The following is a 19,857-nucleotide window of genomic DNA, read 5'->3' as shown; positions in this document are numbered from 1 at the left end:
CATGGTCAGATAGGCATAGGCTCCAACCTCTTGTGATCACCAAACAACTGATTAACAGATCAACCAATAATCAAACACACAATCATTAAAACTCCTCCTGCACCAGAGCACAAAGTCCAGAAATGACAGGAGAGGAAACATGACTGCAGAGGGTATGGGCATAGGCTTGTGTCACCAATCAACAACACATGATCATTAGAATTCCTCAAGCATCAGAACAAAGAGACCAGAGACGACAGGGAGGAACTCACAAATACACACCCCGACTCATTAGAACTCCTCATGCACAGATGGGAGCGGAAGCGACGGAGGCAGAGGAAGCCATGTGTACTCTCAGCGCTGGCTGCCCTCAAGGAGTGGGAAACTTGCGCTCTCTCACTTTGGAATCGTAATTGATTTGTCTCATCTACCAGAACAACAGCCATGCAGCAGCCCATTTTATTACCTGTTTTACGCTCTGTATCTACAGGAGACTGTATTTATTGCAGAACAGGCTGTAGCAAAACCAGTAATACACCTAAGATAACGAACAGCCTTATATTCTACTGACATGTAAAGTCCAACTTTTCTACCCGAGCAAGGAAAGGAGGAGAGGCAGGATCAAGAAACAAGTATACCTACTGATAATGGAAGTGTAGACGTGTGAATGGACAGTCACCATAGAACTGCCTTTCAAACCAAAAGAGATACAGAACCAGGCCAGTCAAATCTGTGCCTGGATTCACATTAGGGGCATTGTGCCCCGAAAGGAAACCAGACTATAGAAATGTATACAACTGGTACTTATAATAGCCCACTCTCCGTACCTGGAAAAATGAGAAAATACAGAAGCTCATCACTTCTTGTTTATGAGACAGTATCTCATTATGTAGCCCTGGTTGGCCTGGACTTCACTATGTAGACCAGGCTGGCTGAACTCACTGGGTGATCCTCATGCTTCTGCCAGCTTATCAATCATTTTTTTTAGGACCTAAGTTACTGGCCTGGCAGTGAGTACTCTTCCTTAGAGGTCACTCTGAAAATATGTGCAAAAGATGAAGATAGGCCAACTTTTACCAAAGCGTGGACAGAGGTCCATCTAATTGGTATTACACAGGTGATCTGCTTATCTTACAAAAACTCGACCTAATGCTAAACAGCATCTACCATTCATAAATTTAGAATACCTCATGCCAGTGTCTCATTTCCTAAGAGTCTATTAATATCTCATTCTCATGCCTAGGTTCCTACTTCCCACCACACAGTCAGCCAAGAAGATATTGCTTTGCTAAGTCTCTATATCAAAATATTCTAATGCATCCTAATTCCTGGTCTTGTGAAATTAAAAATCCAACAGGAGACATACGAAGAATGGGCACAAACTTAACTTCTAAAGTGATATTCAGTTAACTCTGGGCCAAAAACCACAGAATATTTGCCTTATAATTATGACAAGACATCTTCTGCAAAGCACATTTCTTGAGTGTCTTTAGGAAACAAAGTGTATACTCATTCCCAGCTTTTTTTCTCCAAGGAGAAAAAAAAAAAGGTGGGAGGAGAATAGAGGGGAGCATTATGCATAAATAACAGTTTGCAGTCAATTATTTTGGCAGCATAGTGCATAGTGCATATACTGTCAGATCAACAAAATCTTCCATTTATCATGACCTAAAACTAAAAGGGAGAGTCAATCTGGGGAAGTGGGGGGACACAGCTGAAAATTTAAGAGATTAAGAAAGTTTTACGAAGCTTTTACGTAAGTGTACGTTACACAGTCATTACTATAGGGGTGTTATTTCCACCACAGCACACTGCTTGCCCATGACCCTACATGCCTACCTGTCCCCCAGAAAGCAAAATTACCAGCATGCTCTAGGGAGTAGAAAACCCATACATCTCACTTAAATAACACAAGGGCGCCCAACCCATCCGCATACTTAACACTGTGATGGAGGGACGGAGAGGTGAGAAAGGGGAAAAGACAAACCTCCTCTATTACACAGGGCACTAAAAACTGCAGTCTTAGCTGAATAATCTGTGATTCAGGCAGACAAGGTCACATCTGACATCTATTTAAATTGAATAGCTTTTCACTTCCAGTCTTCCACCTGCTCAAGCTTTCCCCTTTTATTTATGTGGTCACTGAGGGACATTTAACTGGCATTTATTTTTAAATAACTTAAGAACAAACCAATTTTTCAATATACAGACAGAAAAGAGAATAAAAATAGGTACAAAAAACGAGCCAGAGTTTAAGGGTGAGTCGGTGGGATAGGGATGATAACGTTAATGATGATCAAAATGAAGGCAAGTTTGCACAAGTGGCACTGGCAGCCACAACCCCAACTGGAGACACCAGAAAACACCAGGGTCCAAGGCAGCATGCGAGACGGAAAGTCAGCACTGAAGGTTTTCTGATGCTGCCCTCTGAGGGCCTAGGGGAAAACCAAGGCAGCATCCCTCCACCCCACTCACTTCCTTAGGACTTCACCAACAGTGCAAGTCTGGGCTACTAAGAACATCTATCCTCAAGCTGTTCGTTTGTTTATTTGGGGGGAGGTGCAGCTCATACCAGTGTGTGATTTACTAATTTGTCTAAAATATGTTTTTAGTTTTAATGACATAGTTTCCCAAGGTTTAATTCAGCTCTGGAAAGGTCCTAGAGTGTGAGTTTTACATGAACATTTCCATAGGCAGATGGTCCTCATGTAGAGGAGCTTCCATTGTGTTTTATAAAACTAGTATTTATAACATGTTTTTCTCTGCAGTTGAGCAGTCCCCAAATTGCCTTATGATACCAACCTCTTCAGCTAAAGATCAACATTAAGGAAAATATTGTTGAGAATACCACAGCACATATCCATAGAAATTAATAACATATACGAGAATAACTCACAGGCTAGACCCCAGAGAAAACAGGCCGAATAATGTACTGGACGCATCACCCCTGGCAACAATGAGCCTTAGCAGATGCACCCAGACACTAGCTAATGGCTGGAAGGCCATCAGCACAAAGTTTCTTGACCTCTCAGGATTCTAAGCCACACACATAAAAATGTGTTATCACTGTATCTCATCCACCTGCAAGAGACCATAACTTAGAGACTACTCCTGGCTCACAAAGTAGACAATCCTGTTGAATCTGCACCTGAGCTAACTGCCTATGTTGAAGGACAAGCTCACTGGAGTCCCATTGCTTCAAATAGGTATGAGGACACCCACACAAGGTAGATTTGGCCACATTTACAATAAGCTACCAAACTGAACAAGAGGAAAGGCTGTGGTCAGGCATGTAAACATGTAAGGAGAAGACAGCACACTCAAGTTCTTCCCTGTGGGACCAGGCTGAGCTCTAGAATAGTTTGTTTATACTGGTATGGCCATCTTGAGGTCCACGGTACATCCCTTGCATGTCTATGCTCTGATTAACTGGTCCTTTCTCCTTTAGCTCATGGTGTACTATGGTCCTCCTCACCTATGGCACACACCAATCCCCTGCTTAGCCATTAGTGAGCAGTGTGAAAAGAACACGCTGGGTGCCTTCCCTGGTCACCAGAGTGAAATCAACACCAGCATCCTTCACCTCCCTTAGCTGCTATCACTTCTCTTCATAGAAGATAGCACTACAGATGTTTCTTCCCCACTTGGATGTCCGGCCGTCCCCCCCCCCCCCCCGCCCCCATAATTGTTATAGTCACAGTGCCTACAGCAGTTCCCACACATACTGGGCATTCACTAAGCATCTGTGGGAGAAATCCTCTCAACACGCAGGGCACTGCTTAGTCAGAAGAGATCTAAAACAGGCATGGGTAAGTCTTCACTGCAAAAAAATTGCTAGGACACAGTCTTTTGGGGGTTCGGAAGTATTCATCCCCGGTTCTTCTACATATTGTCCTTATTTATTATCTCTTAGCACAGTCACATAAACCTCCATTCTGTCCAGCTGACAGGCAAGCTGTAAGAAAGAACTCATTTAAAAGTCACAAGTAATTCCTAGACTTTCTCTCATAACCTACACTTGACCTTTTACCATGAAGACTTCTCATTCACAGAATAAAATAGGTTTAAAAAACCCAAGAGCTAATTTTACTTCAATACGACAGGGAAGTATAAAGTATCTTCTAAACTCACAATAGTTAAAAACAGGAGCAACAGCTCAGGTAAAGAAATAGAATGGAGGTTTTAAATCATCCTTTTCCTTAATGTAAACCAGAGTCGCTACACATGCCTTAAAATACCCTGGAAAAAGTCACATTTAGGGCCTGAAAAGCAGAGAGCTACAGAAAACAGGTAGGTGGAGTCCTTTAGTGAGTACTAAGCACACGGGCTCTTGGAGGCTCTGAGCTCCCAGCTGGATTCAAGGGCACAACTCACCCCAGAAATGTCAGCAACTCGGTGGATGGGCACTTCCTTCTTGCTGTGCAGTCCTTTGCCATTCTTAATAGCTCTGTAAGGGCAGAAGAGAAAAACCCATTAAGATAAAAACCACACCAGGAGAGAGTGGGGGCAGGGAGGGGACGAGGAGTAGGGGCTGTTGACACAGGATGTGCCACTCACTACACAAACCCCTCTACACAGCTGAGCAGACAGCCTTGAGGAGCAGGCGCTGACAGGGACAGTGGAAGGTGCTCTTCTCCCCAGCCCAGTTACCAGCACTTGCTGCCAGTTTCAACTAGCTGTGCCTGGTAATCAGAGAGCTCCCTCACTTGTTTCCAAATTAAAGGCATTGTTCTGGGCACAAAGGAAGAATCAGTTGGAAGCGCACACTCCTAAGAAGCACAAGTAATAATGTTTCAGTGCTTAATCACACGAAACATTTTAAATGCAAAATATGTAGCTAGTGTTCCAATTCTAATGGAAATAAGTTCCTCCCAGGTAAAAAGATAAGTTGCCTGGAATGAAGCAATATTGTACAGAAAAGCCATTTAAGACTGGGGAAAAATTAGCGAGTGCTATATAACTGATACTAAGCTTTGTTCTGATTACTTGTGGGGTGGAAACAGCAGGATTTCGCAGGGAACTCTGAAATTCACATATCTTACCATGGGTTGGTTGGTACCAATCTCCCATCTCTTAACTACCCAGCACTACTGGGCATGGTTACTGGTGGAATAGGAAAAAGCCACAGTGTAGAGCTGGTTGGTTAAGTCATTAAGCCCTTCCACTACTAAAGGCGGCCCATGTGAGTACTGATAGCTTCAAACCTCCCGCACAGTAAAGGTTCAGGGCTCCCTACTCCAGCCTTTGTAAGGTTTCTGGGTTCGAAAGAAAGCATGGAGAAAGTTGCTAGAGAAGGGCCAGGTTTGTGCATGGAAACTTGGTTACACTTCCTCCTCCGGTCTGCATTTAAGGGGTGGCAATATCTCCCTAAAGAGGTTATTCTTGGGGTCACCTAACCTCAACAAACCAAATCAGGGAGGACCTGCTCAGCACCACCTAGAATGGCCATGCTTCTCACCTGTAGCTAGCTGGTGCTTTGACAATTCAGTAATCCTCTCTGCCATTCCAGGCAATCTGTCACTCACTCAACTGTTTGAAATGCTTTTCAAAAAAAAAAAAAAAAACAAAAAAAACACACTCAAGCTTTCCTTTTGTGTGTGCTGTTTCCACCAGTGAACAGTTTCTGAGGGAGACTCTTAAGTGGTATAGATTCCTGTAAATGAGTGGTACAGTGCCTGTGAGTGGAATAGCTTCCTGTGAGTGGAATAGTTTCCTGTAAGGGAGTGGTACAGTGCCTGTGAATGGTATAGCTTCCTGTAAGGGAGTGGTATAGCTTCCGGTGAGTGGTACTGCTTCCTGTAAGGGAGGAGTACAGTGCCTAGAAGTTTCCATAGGGGAATTCATGGTGGTGTAGTTGTTTTTGCATGGCTCCTGTAAATAACCTCAATAAGTTCATGGGTTCACCAAGACTGACTTATGCAACATTCTTTCTGGGATTTGTGGGTATCCTCCATATCTGGAGTGAACAGATACCTATTTAAAAAAAAATTACGCTCATGTACTTGTATGAGCTCATGTATTTGCAATGTGTATGTACACCTTCAGAGGTTAAAGGGCTACTTGGGTAGTAGGTTTTGTTCCTTCCACCATGTGGTTCCCGGGGACAGAACCCAGGTAGGTCATCAAGTTACAGCAAGGAATGGGATCTACCTCTAGGAGATATGCCCTGTCTCATCCCAAGAGACTTAATTCAGTCAGGCAAGTCAAGCACCTGGCTAGGGAACCACCCCTAGAGAGGCAGGTTCACCTTAAGATACAGTACTTTTTCTTTCTGATATTCCCATCTCCTAGTGCAGTCCCTAGGGGCTGCCAAGGGCTTTGGCAGGGTCTGTTTGCCCTCCTGAGTCCTGACTCAGAAGGAATTAACTATTTCTTCTTTCTTTTGCTTTTGGATGCTGGCCAGAGCCGACACAGGCTTTGGAACTTCTCATTCTTTGGGTTTCTTTATTCTTTTTGTAGAGTTACAATCCCTGCCACTGGGCCGACCTCTTGGGCTTATCTTTTCCACTTGCCTCCTCTGGGCAGCTGAAGAATTACAGTTTTCCTATAGTGTATATTTTCTTTTAAACCCTAGTAAATTCTTCTTGTACTTCTGTTTGAGTCTGTTCTTAATTTTTTCATTAAAGAGACAAAGAGCCCAAGAGTAAACATCCAACTTCCTCCATATTATATGATGGGTCAACTGGAACTCCCCAAGATTTCTCTTACTATTTCTTTCCTTTGGTTAAATCTTTTAATTAGTGGAGAGAACAAACCTGCTGCTACAGACCTAGAAAGAATCAATGAGGTTTGGTGTGAAGCACCTTTACCCGCCATCACACTACTCTACATGCTTCCTTATGCCCCTCACCTCCAGAAGTCATATGAGCCAGTCTATGTCTACTCTACACTAAGGATAAGTACATAATTAGCAGGAAAAAAGACCATACAGATACTCTCATCCGATGTGTTACTCAAAAGAAGGCATTTCAAAGTTCCTTGTGTGCCAAGGTTACTCTTGAGTTGGAATCAATTGCAAATGGATAGGGGTACTTCCCATCACGACTGGTCTGCTACTTTTCAGGATCCTGTTGACGGCCACTGACTAGGACCGACTGTCAAGGATGGACTGCTCCCAGTTCTTAGGACGTGCAACTAACAGAACAACAAGTTTAGACAGAAACCAGTGGCTGAAAGCCACAGATGAAGTGCTTCTGCTCCCTAAATCCCCATTTCCACTACCTTTCCTGTCACCAACAGACTCTCCGGATTTGGCCCCTCGGGAATCAGTCTTCAGAAGGCCTGGCAAACTGACTCCCACCTGGACACACCTCACTCCTACAAGGCAAGACAATGAGGCCTCTGAGCACCAGGGGCCTGAATTTGTCTCTTTCCCAAGAAGAACCTTCAAAATAAATAAATATGCCTCTGAAAAGGTAAGTTCATGTCAAAAGGCTGGTGAACTGGTAGCGTTTCCTGGACTGGAGAACAACTCATATACATGAAGAAAAATGCACCGAGTAAATTAGAAAGCCAGGCAAGAGCAGCAAGGCATGGTAAGCTACAATTGTGCTTCTTTCTGTGTCCCAGATATGGGACTTAACCAAGGTGAAACATGCAGCTACCAAAGGGAAAACAGAAAATGTGGACAACAATGTAGAAGTAACATTGAAAACAAGAGTTCTTTAAAACTAAGTCCTAATATTGTTTTTCTTTAAAAATATAGCAAACGAGATGTGTTCAGCTTTGTTCTTTTTTTTAATTTTATTTTGAGATTTATTTATTTATTATACAGTATTCTGCCTGCATGTGTCCCTGCAGGCCAGAAGAGGGCACCAGATTTCATTACAAGTGGTTGGGAGCCACCATGTGGTTGCTGGGAATTGAACTCAGTACCTCTGGAAGAGCAGTCGGTGCTCTTAACCACTGAGCCATCTCTCCAGCCCCCATTAGCTTTGTTCTTAAAAGGTGTGTATCAGATCCTTGCATCCAGGCATTCATTTTGAAAAATCCTCAGATAGGTTGTTTTATGCTTAAGATATGATGGTTAAATTAGATCAATTTCTGGCCACGTTCAAAAGGTAACAATGAAGGTGAACTATAACATTAGGCCTGCTTTCCATTATTTAGAGAATACTACTTTTGTAATCAAGCCTACACAAGACCATACACACTCACTACACTGTATTATCTCTGCACAAACAGAAAAAAACTCAAGCTTAATGTTCCCCGACCAACATGGTTGTCAATTTCTGTTCGGTGCCAGCTAAACACAATTAATTGGAATTCTTGACAGCATAGCCAGTTCCTCAAACTTCAAATTATTATTCATATGGATATTTATTTGTACTTACGTAAAAAGACTAATAATAGAGGTATAGTGTGCATCAATAGGTTTCTCCCTGGCCCAGTAAGACAGTTTGGTGCTACAGTGTAGAAGATAATTTCCGTCCGGGTCACTGGAATAGTCTCTGTCTAAGAGTAAGATACAGGTTCCACACACATTAGAGCTATGCAAGCACTCTGCAAAAACAGATGAGAGCTGTGACAGCAACCCCATCCACAGCGCCTGGGCACACCAGAAACAGGACCTCACTCACTCACCTTCAGTGCACAGGAACCAAGTCTGCTCTTAGGGTCTGTGCTCTCTAGCATAAAAACTTTCTAGGGATGAGCTCCCACAAGACAGAAGCTGGTACTGCAGGATGAATCCAAACTGGGCCAACCAACAGGCCCATCCTACGGTAATTACTGTATTATCAATTCAGGGATGGCAGGTTGTTATTCTGAACTAATATTTTTTGTTAAATTACAAATTTTTCAATAAATTTAAAGCATTTATTGCAATCATAAAATGGCTGCCGCACAGTGAATCTTACCATGTGTGCACAAGAGCTTCAGCCAGGGCACTAGAGATATCTATCACCCGAGGGACAGGAAATTACTTATAATTACTTCTATGGATTTTCCTAGAGAGTAGTAGCCTTTTGTGGGTTTGTAAAGGGACTGCTTTCATACATAAAAAGATCTAAAGAAATACTATAATGGAAAGTAAAAACGGCCTATGACAGAAAGGATAAGTAGCAGGGAGATGATGGACAAGAAAGGACACCGTGCCAGAAGTCAGGAATGCTTGAACGGAACTCAGCATCCGCATTTTCCCTTGAACTATGTATTTCTGGTCATTGGGTAACAAGAGGCCTCTCAGTTCACTTTCTTCTTTCTTCATAGTGCTCACTCTGTCCTTTTGGAACCCTCGGGGTTCAGGGTCCAGCCCGAGATAACTACACAAATATTTAAAATAAATTCATCAGCCATTTTTAATGATGGATATTAACGTGGATTCCATATTGCATACCACCATCATGACTTCTATTTCATCATTTCCCTCCTCTGCTTAGATCCCAGAAAGGCCAAGATGAAACTGAATGGAAATTCTTTTTTTGTTATTAATGATAGCAATGGCAACCAAACCCAGGACCTCATGTATGCTAGCAAGTGACATACCTAAGCTAATGTACCCTTATCATCAAGGAGAAATTTTTATTCTCACAATTTACTTTCATAGGAACCTACCGTGTAGTCCCAATTATATCTTTCTATAATTTCAAACCCACAGCCTTTAACCCAATCAAGTCCATTTCCTCTTATCTACTCTACATACGAGCTTTGTTTCTCTTCCATCTCATCTGACCTTCCAGGTTCTTCACTATAAAATGAAAAGAGTAGTCATATACTTGGGAGCTAAGGAGATGGCTCAGTGGTTAAGACCATTTATTGCTCTTGAAGGAAATCAGAATTCAGATTCCAGCACTCAAGTCAAGTGGCTCAAAACAACCTATAACTCTAGCTCCAGGGGATCCAACGCCCTCTTCTGGCCTCTGAGGGCAACCCATGCATGTGTACATACATATAAGCAGATAAAAAAAATCAATAAAAAAAAGAAGAGTTGTCATTTATCTGCAGCCAGTCTTAAAAACAGCTGTTACAGCTAAGTGAGATGTCTCATGCCTATAATGCTAGCACATGGGAGGAGGCAGCAGGAGATTTAGGAGTTCAAGGCTATCCTTGGCTATGCAGTAAGTTTGAGGCCAGTCTAGGCTACACGAACATATGCTATAAATAACAACAACAACAAAATAACAAACAAACAAACAAAACCCCTGTAGTGGGTGGCTGTTTGAGCACCACCCTTAGTGGGGTAGCAGGTAGCTGAATAGATTCCTTTGATCATTAAGCAGGCTCCATGATTGCTAGCAATATAATCCCATTAAATCCGTGTTTAAAAATAAGAAAAAAAAAAGCTGCTACGTCAGTTATTTTTAAGCTAAAGCTAGGTTTTGGGGTCAGGTAGTTTCTATGAACTTCTCTGAAACAGTAGTAAAATTGTGTGTGTGTGTGTGTGTGTGTGTGTGTGTGTGTGCGCGCGCGCGCGCGCGCGCGCGTGCGCGTGTGTAACCGCTAAGTTTAGTATGGAGCTGTAACTGGCAACAAACAAATCTGCATTGCTTCTTGTTCTAGTCTTCCTTCCTACAACTAAACTGCAGGCCCTTTGAGGGTTACTTAGGATGACGTCCTTAATGTTTGTTACAGCACTTAACACAGATCTGCCCTTTCATTATTACAGAAACACAAGTTAAAGTGTGCCTAGCAACGCTGAGCAAATAAATGCTTTTTGTTTGTTTGTTTTTTGTTTCTTTGTGTAACCCTTGCTGTTCTGGAACTTGCTCTATAGACCAGGCTGGCCTTGAACTCAGAGAGATCCTCCTGCCTCTGCCTCCCATGTGCTGAGATTAAAGGCGTGCACCACCACAGTCTGGCAATAAATGTCTTTGCAGAATGTTGAAAACACTTCAAATTACAGACATGGATAGTGCCGGAGTTACTGAAGGGCAACTATTTGAAGCTTGCTGGCTCCCCTGGATGCAGGGTCCTGACCCAAGCTCTAGGGTAGATAGAGTACTATCTCTCCCTCATACCCCAGGGCAGTGAATGAGCAGAAGTCTGCACAGCAGGGAGGGGGCACAGAGCTCAGACCACTGTAAACAACAAACTAACCCAATTGTGATGATAAATAACTTAGAAGAAGTAAAAATAATCTCAACATAAAGGTTACAAATCAGAACAAAGAGAACAAAAACACTAACCCTCCAACACCTCTCACTGCTTGGGGCCACAGTGATGAAATGTGGTGCTTCAGCATGAACTAAACACAGATTTCTGAAACATAGTCACAATAAACAATCCCTTTGGCCTTTCTGCTGGTTCCTGGGTCCTGCAATTCAGAAAAGAGGCAGACCAGACCCAGGTGCAGAATGGCAGGTGTGTGTGTTTGGGGGGTGCAGGGAGGAGAACCACTAAGATTATGCAGCTGCATTTTCAACAAAAATGAGTATTACTGATAAGATAGACAGAAAAGATGGAGAGAACACAGACTGGAAATGAGGAAATTGAGTCCTACGGTCTAGAGAGGTGGGCGAACTAATGAGTCAGTAGATATTATGAGTCAGTGAAGCAAATAACAAAGAACTCCAGGTCATCCTCTCATCTAAAACTAATAAAGAGAGAAATGAAGGCACATGCTATTGTATTGTGTCTGCAGAGAGGAAAGAGGGAGAGGAGGGATTACGAGCTCATAGCAGAGGGATGGGTGTGCAGTTGCTGAAGAGAAGCAAATGCTACTGGTCCCAGATTAGGATCAAAGGAGTATTAGTGCTAGGTAGAAATAAACGGTCATCAGGAATCAAAAAGGCTCAGAAAGCAGATTACTTAAAATTGCCTTAGTGACACTGCTTTATAGTTTTTGCTGTCCTGATTACAAAGTCCATCATAAAAAATAGGAAACAATGATTCATAATTCTATTGTAATGTCTTCTGAGTGCTAATACACATATATCTTCCCATTTATACTTAAAAGAATGGTACCACTGTGGATAAAGTTTTGTGGGCTCATAATTTTTTTCTATAACAAATGGCTAAATGAACACTTCCCTATGCCATTGACTTCTTTACTTCATTTTTAATGGTTCTACAGTAAATCCATCTCATGGATCCATGGTTCATCATTTAATCAATCCTCTATTGCTAGATATTTCCATGAATAGATTATATTCATTATTATAAATAATGCCACAAGGAACAACTTATTCCTAAGATAAATTCAGAGGCATGGAATCACTGCTATGGCACAGAGTGAGGAGGAAGTGATGTATCTTTTGTACCTCCCTTCCCCAGAGGAAACTAGACAGAACACAGTGGCTTCTATGGACACTGGTGGGGAATACTCTTAGATTCAAGTGATTCTTACATGCAGCTCACTCCTCAAATGTATCTTTGGTTTTGCAACTATTTACTTATTCATCTAAATCAACTATATATTGTAAATTCTTGCATTTATCACAATAAACTTGATAAAGTATGTTGCTTAACAGACACAAGGCAGTTATAGAAGTTTTTACATTACTTTAAAAAAATTACGTCTATTTATTTATTTATTATGCAGGGGGACTGAAAGGTAGTTCTGTTCTCTTTCCACTATGTAGTCCAGCAAGTATCTTTACCCAGTGAGCCATCTCACCAGACCAGTTTTAGAAAAATGTAACGTGTCTTTTGACTTGAGTGAAAAGCAACATATCTTTAGCACAGGTTTTAGAAAATCCTTTTCCAGTGTAAGCTGTGCTGACTTGAACCTGCTGGCATTCTCTGGAGGTTCGGCTCTCTGAAATCGATGCAAAAGCAGGAGGAATGGGAAGTAATCCTTCTCAATTTCTGGGTCCAAAGCAGGAGGGGAACAGAGGCAGCTTAAGATAAAATAGAAATGCACGAGGGAGGTTACTAGAAATTGAGATGCAAAGAAGCAGGCAAATGAAAGAAAGCTATGAAGTGGATTCACAAGCAGCTGTAAAATACTGTGCATTGATGGATCAGTGTTTAATTACCCAAATTATCAGCCTTCTAAGAGATTTTCAAGGGTTATAACCACGTAGGCTAGGGATATAGCTAATACAATCTCAGCTCTCAGAAGCACTATGCCACCTCGCATTGCAGAAGAGCTGAACCAAGCAAGCATCTTGGCACTGCCAACTACTCTACATTACTCAATAGCGCTGGAGGCTGCTCAGAAGCAACAGGACTAAGGAGCTGGAAGCTGCATGTGAAGGAGACCAGAGTCAAGAAGAAGAAAAGAGAGTCAAGCATGCAGAGAAATTTAAGCTTGTCTGCTTCCTGCCTTGTTCTCTTTGCTTATAACCATGGTTACAACTGCTAAAGTAATGAAGATGAAATCTGCCATAAAAGGTCACATAATGGGATTTGCTTTACAGTGGTCAGGAATTGTTTACAACTGTGTTCCTCAATCGGTTATCACCTCACCATTACAGTTTATTTCAGATTGAAATTGTATTCAGCATGTGATGATGATCTTCAAATGTGTCAATGTTCTCTGGAAGGACCAAGAACTCCACTAAGAGGACAAGAAGAAGGAAAACAATGGACAAGCTGCTCTGAAGAGACCAGCTGCACGTGCTGAAGGAATGGGGACTGTGATCAGATGGTCCAGAAAGGCGAGTCTGGAACAATGTCCTCCGAAGGACTACAATCAGCACAGACTAACGACTGCAGGAAATATTATGTAAGACGTGCTCATTAGCAGCTTAGTATCTGACCATGACTGGCAGAACTCTCCACAAACCTGGCACCCAGGGGAGCAAACAAAGTGAAGGGGCTCCAACTTAGCCCCTGCCCTCAGTCACCAGTGAGCTTTCAGAGCTTGCATCAGAACCAGGGGAGGGGAAGGAAGAGAAGAGGATGAAGGGAGGGAACAGATCCTCTTAATATCCTAAAGGAGAAAACTCATTGGAAATGGAGGCATTATACAGCTCTCCAGAAGTGGCCATTTGTGCTGCCTTAAATGCAGATTGATTACTGCTATTTGGATGTTGAGTGCATCATCTTTTCTGAAGAAAGGGAAAAAGCTAAATTTCCCCACATTCAGCTGTGTCTTCAAATCACTTCCCCACACCAGCTCTTTTAATGTATTTTCCTGTTATCAAATCCACTTGCAATAGCTGATCTACCCTACTCCCCCAGCAGTGAACCCCCTCCCCCAAGTCCCCACCATGTGCTGAAGCCAATTAGCAACCTCATGACTGTAACACCAAACTGCAATCCAAAAATAGGGTTGGGGGGGGGGGACCTCCAGAGTTAAAAAGAAAGGAAGCCAGAAGACTGTTTCAGAGAAAGTCCATTCTCCCTTCCAACCTGCTCTGGTATGAGGTAATACAGCTGGAGGAAGAGGGCAGACAATTAGTTCTCTACCTCTGCTTTCTATGATGCTCACGCAAAAAGCCAGAGAAGTACCCTGGTGTTACAGGAACTGGCGAATGATCAGGGAAGAGAAAAGCTTCAGGTAAAAGCTGTTTTTAACACTGTTCAGTAGTTCCTGGTTTATTTAAAGAGAATTTTCACTTGTTGAGGTCATTAGATTCAAAGTGAGAAATCTTGGTTTATTTAAAGCTGGACCATTAAACTATGGAGAAGGTAAGAACATAGGCTGAACAGAAAAGATGGATTTCAAGGAGACACTCTCATGGGAAAATTTAACAGAAATTAGAGATGGGATAGAAAAAGATGTAAGGCAAGCATTGTTAATAATAAATAGGATAAAAAAGGAAGGGCTAAGAAACAGGCGAGAATGGAAAAGAAACAGGAAAAATAGCAATATCTAGAGATACTACTCAAATTATGTAATGCCCATCCTTCTGAGATTACATGCTTTGTAAAGGGTTGAATCTATTCTCTTTTTTGTTCGTCACTATTATTCTCAACGCCTGTGACCCAGAATATACTTAAAGGAAAAAAAGAGACAACAGAGGAGAAATGAATGCAAAACCATCACATGCAAGACAAAGCAGAGAAGAACAACTCCTCCCGACAGCAAGATCTGCTTCCTTGGAGTTTGGATTAACGCATGCTATCTATATCTTAGGATATGACATAGCAGTTCTAACATCTCAAAATACACAAATATTTGCAGGGAACAACACACATTCAATTTCCACACTAATTTTCTTATGGGCTGTCCAGTGATGAAATTTGCTGCTTTTTCAGCTCAAGATCTTTAACAACTGGAAATACGTCATACAAGTACATTGACTTCTTTTGTTGCTAAGTCATGATGTTTACATTGCTGTCTATTTACTATTTATTTATCGTGTGTGTGTGTGTGTGTGTGTGTATGTGTGTGTGTGTGTGTGTGTTGTAGGGGGATAAAAGGACAACTCTCGGGAGTTTCCCTTTTCACTCTGCTGAGGCAGGGGGTTTCCTGTTTCTATGTTGCATAACTGCATACTCCAGGCTGGATGCCCATAGGCTTTTGGGTGACTCCCAGTTTCTACCTTCCATCTCGAGCATGAGTGCTAGGATTGCAAATGTATACATTGCATCAGTCTTTTAAAATGTGGGTTCTGGGTAGTCAATCCAGGCCTTCAAGCTTGCTCAGCCAGAGTTTTTAGTCCTCTGAGCCATCTTGCCGGCTCCATTTTATCTTGGTTTTATGGTGCTGAGTATTGACTTTGATTCCTGTGCATACTAGAAATGGGCTCTACCATTGAGCTACACCCTCATTCTCCAAAGGTGTATTCTAGTCTGTTCCTAAAATCAGTAAGCGGAGGACAGTACAACTGAAGATACAGCATGGAGGACTTCACCTTTTTTATTCCTTTTGTTTTTAGAGGCATGACTTTTTCCTACTTCTTGAAAGTTTCTAGAAAACTCCCTTCAGGGAAGCAGCTCTGACTGAGCAGGTATAGAACAAGGACAATTCTCTCCCAGTGGCCCTGAAAAGATTTCAAGAGACTTACAATATGCTTTCACTAAGTGATGGCTATCAATGCGAGGATACTGGGAAGACCACCAGGAGTCACCTGATGAGAGCTGTATCCCTCCTAATAATGCCCACTGAAATTGGCAAAGGAAGAGTCATCAAGCATACCACCTTTGATCTGACACTGATAGCAATGTTAGTAGAGTTTCCTAGAGTTTCAGGTAGAGAAGCCTACAACTTCCCGTTGTACTGTCAATCATACTGAAAAAAGCAAGAGGCTGGTGCCTGTGGGGTTTGGAGACTGGAGAGACAGAACTCAGCAAGGCAGGAGCACTTGTTTTTTGTTGTTCTAAAGAGAGAGTTTGCTCAATCAGAAAAATGAGTTCTTGAGGGAGCCACGCAGAGCAGAGAGAAAGGCGGGTTTATGCTTGCCTCTCAGAGACTAAGGACAGCGCCAGGTTCCCAAGCTTGCAGTGTGCCATGAAGAGATGGAATATACATGAAAAGATATGGGAAAGCCTGTCACCCTAACTTCATCTCATATGTCCAAAATGAGTCTCAACTCATTTCAATCTGTTCAGATGCTAGATCGCTCAGTACAATTGTTTTCCCACAGTCGAGCTGGGGCATCGATTTCTTTTTTGGATATATACATCTGACCTTGAAATCACAAAATCTGAGATGAAAAAGTACCTTAAATGAATAAAGCCCTAACTTCTGTTTTTCTGCAATAAGCTACAGACTCTAATAGATTCCAGAAATAATTAAAATACTAGGTTGTAAGCTATGCATGATAGTATATGCCTTTACCCCCAGCATTTGAGAGATACTACATAGGAGGACTGCCTTTACCCCCAGCATTTGAGAAAAACTACATAGTAGGACTGTCTTCCTTTGTTGTCATTGCTTTGTTTGTTTTGTGAGATAGGGTCTTACTATGTAGACCAGGGTGGCTTTGAACTTCCATTCCTCCTGTTTAAGACACTCAACTGCTAGGCCTACAGGCACATTACTGTTTAGAATATTATAGTTCTAAAGAAAGAGCTGGTTAGCTACAGGAGAGAGAACACACATTAATGTTATTCCCCAATTGTACAGACCCCAAGAAAGCATGGCACCAACCAGGCTTTGATCTGACTCCAGGCGTTACCAGCTGGTCTTAAATGTGAATAACATGTTCACTAAAAGCCCACATGGAAAGGTAGGTGTGGTGGCCCACGCCTGTAACCCCAGCACTCTACAGATGGAAACAGGCAGACCTCCACATCTGGCCACCCTTGGCGAGTCTGAAGCCAGCCTATGCTACACAATCAACAAGAAAAGCCCACAGTGAAGGCGTCTCCCATGGGGATGAAAATCTCATGTTGGCCTTTGCAAAATCAAACTGGATGTGTTACAGCAAATAGAGGGATGCAATATGAAACATTTTTATAGCACTGTCAGGAGAAATGCTTTGGGGTAGGGGCTTGGAAACACTTCAAAGGGAGGTAACGGGTACTTCCTCCAGGAGTCAGAAGCTCTGGCTAAAGTTTAGAACCCTCGTCCAGACTAGCACAGCAAACCAACATGGGGGATTAAACATTAGAACCATCCAGACAACAACTGATTATGGGTCGCTCCCTAGGGGTCCATGTGATGCCTCAAAAAGGGAAACAAATCCAGGTGTGTCTCGGTGAACCATGGGTCAAGTGCACCTAAATTATTTCTGTAAAGAATTCCAAGGACAAACAACTTGGAGCTGTCAAACTCTGGGACAAAAATCAAGGGCTTCTCAATAGAGCCCAGGAGAGAAACAAGGCCCGAGAGTACCCCATGAAATGCCAAAACCTTATCTTTCCTGGACACAAGGTGATGAGGGAGGAGGTGGCTGATGACAGACACCTGAGCTAGAAAGGAAGGCTACCTTTGGGGAATTAACAGGCTTATTTATTCTTTAAACAAAGAGATGTGGCTTCCTTTAGATGGGCCAGGCATTTGAGACATAATGAGGGTTGCCCATAAGCAGACAAGCAGCTGAATAAAGGCTGCTCAAAGGGTCAGCAAGCTGAAGAGAGAGCAAAGGAGAGCTTGTTTCAGGCAAGCAAGCTGATACACTGGAACACCACTGGCTGGCTGACTGCACAGTGCTGTCCATCCTTCCCCTTCTCCTCACCTGAACACCCAGTGAGTGCCTAAGTAGCACCCCTTGAGCTCCTATCAGAAGACAGCCTGAGAAGGGCTGGTAGATCACAAGCACTTGCAGAGGAAGAGGAGGAGCTGCAGAGAGAGCCAGGACAAAGCTCATCAACTCCTAGGCAGGCAGCTGTACTGACCCGAGAAGTCAGACAAGTTAACAGGCTGCCCTTTCCCCAAAGCTTACAATGTTTCTCTAAAAGGATTACTGGCCAAGCAGCACACTGGAAAGCAAAGTCAATGGAAGAGCATGCTGTGTGTGCCACTGCCGATCCCACCAGCGATAACCCGAGAAGAGCAGATAACCAAGGTCAGGGGCTAGGAAATCTGTGGCCATGGACACCACTGCGGGAAGAGACTAATGAAAATGACAGCCTTGTACGAACCTGAAGAGCTTCCGAGTGGATGACTGACAGGGATGCAGCAGATGTTACTAATTTGGCCTCTGCTAAAGTGTTAGATATAGTAGCTCAAGACATTTTCCTTGGGAAATTAATTCAAACTGGCTTGGTTCAGTACACAATCACTGAAGATTAAAAAGTGGCTGAAGGAATGATAAACAAAAGACAGTCCATGTTGGGAGAGACTTGGGGTCAACACCAAAGCCTTTCTTGTTGAGGGGTTCTATTCATGGCCCAGCAAAGGAGTAAACAACTCACTAATGAGATCTGCAGAGGACTCTAAGCTGGGAGGTAGAGAAACCTAATCGACAGGGCACCAAATCACACAGCAGAGTTCAACTGGAAACATGAAGCTAATCCATCTAGGGAAAAACAGCCCTAAACTTGGATAATATTCAATAGACAGGCAGGATGCGGGACAGAAGCAGCATGTACAAAAAGCTCTGACAAGCTGTGAGTTAGTAACAGAGGCAAAGATGGGGACATAGAGAAGGTGTCATGGGGGGAGGAAGGGTGAACTGATGGCAAGCTAAAATAAAACAGTGTCAGCAGATAGGTGATTTGGGACAGAGACTGGCTTGATCGTTTGGAAAACAAGTCCACTCTACACGAGAAATCTTTCTGAATGGCTACAAACCCACCATCACTACCTAGCGGGAATCCTGGTCTTTCTTGACTCTCCTTTTTTACCTGGCTGGGGGTTAGCATCTAGGAGATGGCCTTGGGCCATCATCCTAGGGATCACTGACAATGGCGCTCCAAAGGAAAACCCACTCCAGCTCATCTCGGTTGTTCTTCCTAATCCTTTATAGGGCCTGTACTGCCTTCAGGCAATGCCTCCCGGCCTTGGGGAAGTGGTTAATTTCTCTCCATTTACTCAACCAGCAACTGTGCAAGGACCTAGAAGCCAATTTTTCCACCATCAGTCTGAAAGTAATGGCTCAACACAATTATCCCTAGGTAGCTCACTGCTTTAGCAAGCAAGCATCTTGTTACATTACTTCAGCACAAAATCTGCACTAAAGAGGCTTGTTTTCTTCTTAAAACCCAAATCTCCCCCAAATTTCCTTATACATGTATACTCATTAAACAACACTCAAACAATCCTCACACTGTGGCTATTTCTAACAGTGTAATAAGAGCTGACCCCAGCTCCCCTTTCCTAAGCTCCTTTGCAGATGATTTCCATGCCCACCTGCCTGTTAGAATTAGGCATTTGCTTGCAGCACGGTGAACTCAGACCTAGAAATATGGTCATATATCCCACCATTCTGCTTGGTGGTCCTTACACTGTAAATGCCTCACTTGCTCTTCAAGTTGCTATCAGATCAGAATGGGCAAGCTGCCCATTGGCCCACCCCATGAATTCCACCCATTTGGTGAAGGTCTGTTTCCTGAAGGGGCTAGCCTGTATAGTATTAAGAAAAGTGTACCCACACTTCCATCATGGTGTTTTTGAGCCCACTGTATTCATATAATACTAGAGGGGAGAGATGCCCACCT

General features: G+C 42.9%; 1 protein-coding gene across 1 annotated transcript in view; it reads right to left on the bottom strand.

The window, feature by feature from the left end:
• The window catches only part of Snd1 (staphylococcal nuclease and tudor domain containing 1), a 427,841-nt gene that overhangs the window by 169,734 nt on the left and 238,250 nt on the right, over window positions 1-19,857 (bottom strand). The window contains exon 14 of the mRNA XM_059257458.1: window positions 4,354-4,426. Within this exon, the coding sequence (XP_059113441.1) occupies window positions 4,354-4,426 (73 nt within the window). The remainder of the gene's footprint in view (window positions 1-4,353; window positions 4,427-19,857) is intronic.

This window comes from Peromyscus eremicus, chromosome 3 (genome assembly GCF_949786415.1).
Source record: "Peromyscus eremicus chromosome 3, PerEre_H2_v1, whole genome shotgun sequence".
Taxonomy (NCBI): Eukaryota; Metazoa; Chordata; class Mammalia; order Rodentia; family Cricetidae; genus Peromyscus; species Peromyscus eremicus.
Note: the sequence above shows the minus strand (reverse complement) of the source record. Positions and strands in the feature narration are given on the sequence as shown.